Raw genomic sequence first — 9,728 nt, 5'->3', positions numbered from 1 at the left:
TCTGAACCGATCACCAGGTGCAGGACAGTAGCTCTCGCACATCTTCTTGTAGGGGGAAGCAGATGTTCCCAGATCAGTGTTCCCTCATCACTGCATGAATCACAGGTTCCAGCTTCTGTAATGTGAGAATTTGCTGCCTCTCTCTGATTTTACATCTGTGCAAATTTTAAAAACGTTTTGGGGTTTGAGGCGGTTGGTCAGACAAAATAAGCAATTTCCAGCAAATCCACATAAATGGATGATGACAATAATCATTCGTTAGAGCCGTGTTTTTATTTCCTTTTGTAGAGCTGTTTTTCTCAGCTCTGAGTTCATGTAGGGTGATTTTCAAAAAGCTTTTTCTTTTACTTCGCTCATCTTCAGGTGGAAGGACCCTCACAGTTTCACGTAAAAGACTGTATGCTTTTCCTGTAACTCAACTACACACAGTAACATGTTGGTATAGTGAGACCACCACCGCTTGATGTGGGTTTTTTTCATCTTTGCACCTGGATGATGTTGCCATTCTTCTCAAAAAACATCAATGCGTTTGTTCACATAGTCCCCCCAAGTCCATGTGGTTAGTCTCAAATGTGCAGATTTTATTTGCATCTCTAAATTCTGACATGAGCGTTTAGTGAGCTGTGGTGTAGGAATATACAACTGGATTCACTTTACTCACGTTCACTTACAACAGAGCGAGGTCAACAAAATCACTCTCCTGCTGAAGGCTCATCAACATGTATACGACAATGAATCGCTGTCTACTTGACTATAGACGACAGTGGGTTACAGTTCAAGTTAAAGGTTTATACACACACACACTAAACTCTGTATTCTTACTCACCCTTTAGTGAGAGACCGTGTGAGGACCAAGATGGAGAGAGACATCCTGGCAGATGTCAACCACCCATTTGTTGTCAAACTGCACTATGGTGAGTCAGCCTGAAGCTTTATTTCTCTTTACTTCCCAAAGCTAGAAAACATTTATTGGATCTGCTGATTCTATCAGTGTTTTGTTGGAGAGGATTTTCTTCAGTCATGTTTTCTGACTTACAGTTGAATCCAATTTGAATGAAAGTTGTGTGTGTTTGTAGCTTTCCAAACTGAAGGGAAATTGTACTTGATCCTGGACTTCCTCAGAGGAGGAGATCTCTTCACCAGACTCTCTAAAGAGGTGAGAGTGATTAGATCCTGATGTTTTGCTGACCAGGCTTTATTTCCTTCAGTCCACTTACAGTATATATCTTACTTGGTATTAAATATTTATCCAATTTTTCTCTGGCTCTAATGGTGTTATTCTTTTTCACTGTCATGCTGTGTGTGTGTGTGCGTCTCCCAGGTGATGTTCACAGAGGAGGATGTGAAGTTTTATCTGGCAGAGCTGGCATTAGGACTGGACCACCTCCACAGCCTGGGCATAATTTACAGAGACCTTAAACCTGAAAAGTAAGAGACAGCGACAGAAAAGGAATCTTACACAAACCAATTTGATGAACAATGGATATCTGGATCTGCCGGAGTCACGTGACATACGACAGCACCGCTGACCTTTCAATTAACCCAGTAAATATGTTAAAACAGCACTGAGCATCAGAGAGAATTCCTCAGAGATGATACAGTTTTTTACATTTGCAAAATCAAATCTCAGGAGAATCAATCCCCAACTGGAATAATACGTCAGCCGTGTGTGTTCTTGTAATCTTTATGGAAAAGCTTTTATTCCTGCTGCAGTGCTCTCTGAAGAGGCTTTTATTTGGAGTAATCTAATGAATGATGCAACAGCCAAGAACCTGGACAAACAGTGAACCATTTATTCAATGCTTAGTATTATATCCAAACCTATTTACTCTGTGATAGATACTTTAAAGGCACCTGGTGGAATTTTTATCATTCCTCACCACAATGTGATGTGTGTGTGTGTGTGTGTGTGTGTGTGTGTGTGTGTGTGTGTGTGCGCGTGCGTGTGTGTGTGTGTGTGTGTGTGTGTCTTTTAAGCACTAACAAACATTATGAATGCAAACCTACCTCACTGAACATTTGCAAATCCTTTTTAAGTATTGAACCATGCATCGTTTTACATCCACTTGCCGTCTTCTTTTCTCCATTTTAATTGCTCCTTTTTTACAGTACATTAGTGCCGCCGGCTTTTGATGTTCATTCGCCAAGCTCTGCTGTTCCCATGTGCTTGTGGCGTGCATGTGCGCACAACACCATTCAGATTTTTCAGTCATTCTCCACAGTGCTGCTGGTGATCCAAAAAGTCAGCAAGAGTCCCATTAAGTTGTAAATGTGGTTATTATATTTTGCGATAAGCCAGACTACAGCAGAGCAAAGCCACAGATAAAGGGAAGTTGAGTCTAAATTGGTACGAGTGTCTGCAGTGTGTGATGAAATGTTCAAACCTTCTTAGACGTTCATTTTTCTTACATTTGACAATGATTTCTTTCAGCATTCTCCTGGATGAGGAAGGCCATATCAAACTCACAGGTGAGGCTCCTGCTCCTACTTTTATACCCAGTCTCTCTACCAGGCACACACACTTTCTTCTCAGCAACCTTCTCGACCGTCATTACTCACCATGTGGTGACAGCTTCATCTCGCTGACTCACGATATCTGCATATTTGCCTGTATGTGTACCCCAGGTTAATTATTACACTTTATCTTATTCTTATCGTTGTCCATAATCATGGCCATTTATTTACTCCGGGTCCTGTCGCCATCGAAGCAAAGGTGACCTTAGGAGGCTTTAGGGAGGCAATATAACAAGTAATACTGATGAAGCCTCCGAGGGACAAACACAGACAAAGATAAAGTGTTGTAAGATGAAATATGAGATTTATCTTAAAGCTGCCTTTGCTTTGTAGATTAATGTCTGGGATCTTTTATTCACTTCATCATGTTGGTAATTGAAAATCTGAACTGTGCTGTTACGTAAAAGAGTCAAAAGAAGCCCGTTACTCAGCTCCAATATTAAGACACGGATTCAGATTGACAGAATAAAGTAGTACAGTATTGTGGGATGCTATATTCTGATGCTGTGTCGTGGTGCACTGACTGTACCTTCTGTATTTCTTCAGATTTTGGTTTGTGTAAAGAAGCCATTGATCATGAGAAGAAAGCTTATTCCTTCTGTGGAACTGTGGAGTACATGGCACCAGAGGTTGTGAACAGGCAGGGACACATCCACAGCGCCGACTGGTGGTCATTTGGAGTACTAATGGTAAAAAAATTAAAAATAAATCATCTTTTTGCCTTTTAGGTTGCTTTTAAGACAAGAGTAGTAAATGATTATTGTGTCTTATATTGTAAATGCTTGTTGTGTGTCCTCTCTCCCAGTTTGAGATGTTGACAGGAGCGCTGCCATTTCAAGGGAAGGACCGCAAAGAAACTATGAACCTCATTCTGAAGTGAGTGTCCTCTGGATGGAAGGAGAATCTGACACAGAAGCCCGTTGTTGCATGCAGTAGCTATTGGAAAAAAAAAACGCTCACTTGATTTCTGGAGAAATAATTTAAGCTGGGTGTCGTCTGTCTCTCCCTGCAGGGCACGTCTGGGAATGCCTCAGTTCCTGAGTGCAGAGGCCCAGTCTCTGCTTCGGGCTTTGTTCAAGAGAAACCCTGCCAACAGACTGGGTTAGTATCAGATCATGAACATGGCTGTCACATATGGCAGCATATATGCTTGTTTGACACAGTTTCGTGGATGAAGGGTTGAGACCGGCCCTGTGTTTGGTCTTTGATTGAGATTCATGCTGCTAAATGCGGATGTTTTGCTCACAGGATCTGGCGCCGACGGTGCAGAGGAGATCAAACGACACGGTTTCTTCTCCACCATAGACTGGAATGTGAGTGTGTGACTGTTAATAATATTTGAATATATGCACAGTGAAAAATAAAATGAGCAGCCTTGGTACTCTGTGCTCACCTGTATGGTGTGAGTGAAGGTCTTTTATTCCTTTCAGAAACTCTTCAGGAGAGAAGTCAAGCCTCCATTCAGACCAGCAGTGGCGCGTCCGGACGATACTTTCTACTTTGACTCTGAGTTCACCTCCCGCACCCCTAAAGGTCAGAGGTCAAAGCTGAGAGTTTGACTGTGCTGTTTTATGAAATGACTCCATGTCTAATTCCTATCAGGTTTTTCCTCCCTGAAAGCAGTTCAGTGGAAGCTGAAAAAACAAATCAAAACAGGATTATGTTTATTTAAAGGAGACACAGTGTTGATGACACTGGTCGCAACACCAATAAAACGCAGTAACACTTAATTATAACAGTGCTTGTTAAAAAATGCCTAGTTTGAAAGTGTGGTTTATTGTGGCTTCTTTGTCTCTCTTTTTCAACACGTGACCTTGCATTATTATATTACAGATTCTCCTGGCGTGCCGCCGAGTGCCGGAGCTCACCAGCTCTTCAGAGGCTTCAGTTTCATCGCGTCGACTCTGTTGGAAGAGGAAGGCTCAGTGGAGCCAGTGCAGCCTCCGCCACATCCAGTGGTCCAGGTGAGACTGCAGCTAACTGTAGCAGTGTAACTGTTCACACACAGCACAGCGTGTTGTTATATAGCAGTTGTGTCGGTTCTCGCGGGTGATGACGGGACGGAGGAGGGAAAGACAGGCATATGCAGATATGTGTAAGGTGTGTGTGAGGCAGAGAGGAAGAATAAGGGAATGACGTGGCATCAGATCCTCTTTGACGCCTGGCAGCAGCAGGAATTAACTGCACATGGTAGAGTGAGAAAGACAGTTTTACAACCAGAGAGACAGAAAATGTTTCTAGAAATGGATTCAACTGCCTCCCGAAAACCTTCAGCATTCCTCCGGCTTGTCGGCTCTGTCAGTCCGTCACGCCTCCCCATTCACGGCCTCTCTTCAAATTTCAACTCTTCCTCTGCAGCAGTTACATGGGAAGAACCTGCTGTTCAGCGACGGCTACGTATTGAAGGAAGATATCGGCATGGGCTCCTTCTCTGTCTGTAAACGATGTATCCACAAGGCCACCAACACAGAATATGCTGTCAAGGTACCAACACACGCTACACAGAACAATATCTGCTCTGACTGTTATTTCAACAATTTTTGCATACCGCTCAAGGACAGATGCTAAATCATTTTATCATATACTTTATTTGTTAAAATGAGAGCTTGGTGTGACTGTGACTTATGATTGACAGATGATTGACAAGACCAGTACAGACCCCTCTGAGGAGATAGAGATTCTACTTAGATATGGGCAGCACCCCAACATCATAACACTGAAGGATGTGAGTATAAAAACGCACATTTTTCATTTTTCATCACACTATTGTTTGCCTCGGGTGTTAATTGCACTGAATGTCACAGTTGGTGATGTGATAATGTGTGTGTGTGTGCGTGTGTGTTTCTGTCTCAGGTGTACGATAACGGTAAGCAGGTGTTCCTGGTGACCGAGCTGATGCGCGGCGGCGAGCTGCTGGATCGGATCCTCAAACAGAAGTTCTTCTCGGAGAGAGAGGCCAGCGCTGTGCTTCACACCATCACCAGGACTGTAGAGTACCTGCACTCACAGGGGGTGAGGACCACCAGCACTAGCTCCTTACTCCTGAGTCCCTTATTCCTTATTGATGGTGACTGATGAACTTATTAGTCACAGGAAGTTTCGCTTTGTTGGAGTTGAAACACCTCTTTAATGTCTTGGATTTGTTTCCTTTTTATTTAAAAAATCGTGTTATAAAACATGTGTCGATCTTCACTTTGAGCATTAAAAAATGAGTAAGCATCAGGTTGAAAAAGTAAATATACAACAATCAGAATCAAAAACAGATACAATTTTTTATACAAATACAATTTGCAATGCATCGCTTAAAAAAAATAATGTTTTGTTTTTTTGTTTAGTTTTTTTGCTTGGAGGTGCATATAGTATACTTCCCATTTTGCTCTTTACTTTTTTATTACATGAAGATTTCTAAACTGTGCTCATTGTAAGAGGACCTCGGATCCTGTAAACCACAGTGTCACTGTGTTTTCACAGCAGCAAACACAACGTTTAAGTGCATGTGGACATAAAATCTGGTAACTTTATGTGCTCCTTTTTTTAAAAAAGAAAAAAAAAAATTCCTCATTTTATTCTTCCCTCCTGTGCGCTCTTGTTCTCCAGGTGGTGCACAGAGACCTGAAGCCCAGCAACATCCTCTATGTTGACGAGTCAGGGAATCCAGAGTCGATCAGGATCTGTGACTTCGGGTTTGCTAAGCAGCTGCGTGCCAACAACGGCCTGCTGATGACCCCGTGCTACACTGCTAACTTTGTGGCGCCTGAGGTGAGCCGGTCTCATGCAGTCAGTCTTGTACTCTTAAGGCTGAAGGAACTGTCTCTAACTGAAAACCATGACTGATGAATTGAAACATGACAGTGTCAGACACTGAAATAAAATGTGCGACTATCTCTGACTATATTAAAGGTGTTGAAGCGTCAGGGTTATGATGAAGGATGTGACATCTGGAGTCTGGGAGTCTTACTGTACACCATGCTGGCCGGGTAAATAGAAACACTCAAACCCTCGTCTGAAACAGATCTCCATCTCTCACTGCCCGTCACATTCACTCTATCATCTGTCTACTTTTATGTCGCCAGTTTTACTCCATTTGCCAACGGACCCGAGGACACCCCCAATGAGATCCTGAACAGGATAGGCAACGGTCACTTCAGCCTGACCGGTGGCGACTGGGACACTGTGTCTGATGCGGCCAAGGTAGAGCTCCACACCTGACTAACGGCTCTTTCTTTCTCCCATTCCTCAGAGATTACCACAGTCTCCCCCTCCTGTCTCTTTGCACCGTTGATATTTAATGTGTGTTCCCTTTAGGACCTTGTGTCCAAGATGCTTCATGTGGATCCTCATCAGAGGCTGACTGCTAGGCAGGTCCTCAAGCACCCATGGATTGTTCAGAGAGACAAACTACCCAACAGTCAGCTCCCTCACCAGGACCCCAAGCTGGTCAAGGTAATACAGTCATAACAGTTAAGGTTTTTGACTTACAGTGGTGTCATATGAATTTGGATTGAAAGTTAAAAATTCCACTTTTCAGACTTTGTAGACATTTAGACTTTTTAAAATGCATCACACATTATGTTAAGCATTAAAAAAAAGCTGGTGTAGACAAAGAGCAATAAGGTTAAATAAATTGGAAATTGGAATTTTTGTTGTGTTTTAATAAAGCCAATAATTACTCAATAACATCGAAAATGTTTTCCGGTTATCAGCTTATCCTATACCCAAATTCTGGATAGTTACAATGGTTATTTTTGGACACAATCACCACGTTGCTGTTTATGCACAGGGTGCGATGGCGGCCACCTACTCTGCCCTGAAGAACTCCCAACCAACTCCAGAGCTCAAGCCCATCGAGAGCTCCTTCCTAGCCCAGAGGCGTGTCAAGAAGCTTCCCTCCACCTCCCTGTAGAGACTCAAAACAACCAGTCATCTCACTGGAGGCCGACCAAAACCGCACCTCCTGGCTCCAAACCACCCGGTCATCTTGCTCGGGGACTCACTGTCCACTCGTCACTACCAGCCAAGGAACACTGACTGTGGTCCTGCCCCCCCCCATTCTTGTGACCTCAGTTGTCCTGCTCTTGCCATCATCCTTGTTTGGGCTCGTCAAGCTGCTGTTAGCCAGTCTCCTTGGACTAGGAAAAGATCGTGAAGATGGATGGGAGCGATGAGGGCAAAAAAAAAAAAAGGAAAGAAAAATATGGGTGCAGGTTTTCTTTGATGTATTAGTGCCGTGTGGCTGTACGTGTGAGTGAGTGTGTGTGTGTGAGAGAGTTCGTTTGTGCATGAACTGCCACAGAGTGGATGCAGCCACGTTTTCGATTGTGACAAAGAAAGTTTTCTCTCCTCATCGTTGCTGTAACCGGTTGTCATTCAGCTTGCTGCACGCCTGTCTGTCTGCCTGTTTCGTTGTCCGTCTCCCTGTTATTTTTGTAAAGTTGATGAGCTTTATATTACCGGTTGTGCTGCCAAATCAACCTGTGCCGACAGCACAAAACCACAGTACTGTCCAACTGCTGTTAAATGTTTTTGAAAGAGCATTATTAATATGAATATGAAACATTTCTGCCATAAATGCCTCTTTGGCTTTGGTACAGCCAGAATATGGGGATTCTGGAAAATGTCAAATGCTGATGTTTTGGTTAATGTCAATCTATGCTTGTATTTTGTTTTACAGAGAGCAAGTGTGTGTGTGTGTGTATGTGTGTGTGTGTGTGTGTGTGTGTGTGTGCGTGTGCGTGTGTGTGGGGGTGGGGGGGTGTCAGTTGCATGACTTGCAGTGTGAGTGTGTGCGTGAGTGTATGTTCTGTCTCGCTGGATGCTGCAGGGTCATGTGCATGGTCCGGTGACGTGATGATGTCATGTGGCTTCCTTGTTTCTCTCCTCTCCCTCTTTCTCTGCTTGGTCCATCTGCTGGCAACCATTTGAGATGTCTGTTATTTTTATTACTACAAAAACTAGTAAAATAGGTGGCTTTCTGTGAAAGAAAACTTGCCCAAGGAACAATGTGGCATGTTAAAATTCTATATTTGCTTTGTTTTCCTGTTTTTTCCAGTTTCTTTTTTCTTTTTTTTTCCACTGTGTTTCTTGGATAATGCATATCGGATGCTGTTTCCTGTGTTGGCTGCTTTTGTTGTTGATTTGTTTTTTTTCTTTTTGTCCAAAGAAAGTTGTGATTTAAAATAGTGAAAGACATGCTGAGCACATCACAGTCTGTGGACGTTACGCCATACAGGTCTCTTCTTCTGTTTTCAAAGTGTAAGGAGGAAAGGCTGGCCGTTGTCTTTATGGAATTGAGCTCTCAGAGGCAGCCTCTCTCTCCCCCTTAAATTCTCTGTCAAGTCACTGGTTGTTAATATCACACAGACCTACTCTCAGTGTGGAGTATCTTCACCAGTATTGTGTTGAACTTTTTTTTTTTTTCCATTCATGATCTTTGAATTTCCATTCATGCTGTTAATTGGCTGACTTGTTTTCATTTTTATGAACACTGAATTCGAAACACCCTGAAGAATAGTAAAAGTGTGCGTCATTGTAAGTAGCTTCATAGGGTAGGTCCTGCTTTCAGCTCAGTGCCTAGGCCTACAGGTGAGGCAGAATGTCTTACATGGAAAACGCATGAAAACAAACCAAGCAGCCAGAAGATACTCCGCACGTGTAGAAGAGAAGACCTGTGTGGCTAGATAATCTATGAACCAGCTGTCTTACCTCAAAAGGGATCAAAGTTATATTATAATTCTTGTTTGGTGGCAAAACTCTCCCTCCTTTGACTAAATTTATGGTAAGATGTTATTGTATGATAAAGATGAAGATTTTTATATCTTACAAATATTAAAAAATTCAGTTGCTACGACAAACTGTCTCTCTCGTTCTGTTTTAGTTGTGTCTTAAATGAGGACTCCAGTGATTATTAATATTACAGTTCCATAAAGTAAGGGGACTCACAATTGACAGATTTGATCCAAAAGTGCTGGATCCTACATTTCCCATAATCCAACCAATAACATCAAGAGCACCAAGAACACCTCCATCCTTCAAACTTCACAACCTAAACATATCACAAAGGTTTTCTCTTAACAATTTCTCTAAACCCAAACTTATATAACCATGATTTCATCATTACAGTTATTTTATTTTGAAAGGTCCTCAAGAGCCACAGAGGACATTTTACTACAGGCTGAGGAGTACGACTATTATGAATGAAAACGTTTTCCCATTTA

At 42.5% G+C, this 9,728-nt stretch overlaps 1 protein-coding gene across 7 annotated transcripts in view; it reads left to right on the top strand.

Moving 5' to 3' along the window:
* Positions 1-9,365, top strand: part of rps6ka1 (ribosomal protein S6 kinase a, polypeptide 1) — a 54,564-nt gene extending 45,199 nt beyond the window's left edge. For all 7 annotated transcript variants that reach the window (XM_023399522.2, XM_087172097.1, XM_087172100.1 and 4 more), the window contains 18 exons: positions 834-914; positions 1,077-1,156; positions 1,322-1,428; positions 2,432-2,469; positions 3,061-3,203; positions 3,320-3,390; positions 3,527-3,615; positions 3,763-3,827; positions 3,945-4,047; positions 4,348-4,478; positions 4,873-4,998; positions 5,150-5,239; positions 5,368-5,526; positions 6,112-6,273; positions 6,415-6,491; positions 6,588-6,705; positions 6,820-6,957; positions 7,295-9,365. In XM_023399522.2, coding sequence (XP_023255290.1) covers positions 834-914; positions 1,077-1,156; positions 1,322-1,428; positions 2,432-2,469; positions 3,061-3,203; positions 3,320-3,390; positions 3,527-3,615; positions 3,763-3,827; positions 3,945-4,047; positions 4,348-4,478; positions 4,873-4,998; positions 5,150-5,239; positions 5,368-5,526; positions 6,112-6,273; positions 6,415-6,491; positions 6,588-6,705; positions 6,820-6,957; positions 7,295-7,417 — 1,901 coding nt within the window. In that variant the 3' untranslated portion in view covers positions 7,418-9,365. The remainder of the gene's footprint in view (positions 1-833; positions 915-1,076; positions 1,157-1,321; positions 1,429-2,431; positions 2,470-3,060; positions 3,204-3,319; positions 3,391-3,526; positions 3,616-3,762; positions 3,828-3,944; positions 4,048-4,347; positions 4,479-4,872; positions 4,999-5,149; positions 5,240-5,367; positions 5,527-6,111; positions 6,274-6,414; positions 6,492-6,587; positions 6,706-6,819; positions 6,958-7,294) is intronic.
* Positions 9,366-9,728: the final 363 nt, after the last annotated feature.

The sequence above is a fragment of the Seriola lalandi genome, unplaced genomic scaffold (assembly GCF_002814215.2).
Source record: "Seriola lalandi dorsalis isolate HSWRI2012SDOR001 ecotype SW California unplaced genomic scaffold, Sedor1 jcf7180002052042, whole genome shotgun sequence".
Lineage (NCBI taxonomy): Eukaryota > Metazoa > Chordata > Actinopteri > Carangiformes > Carangidae > Seriola > Seriola lalandi.
This window is presented reverse-complemented; position numbering and strand designations above follow the sequence as displayed.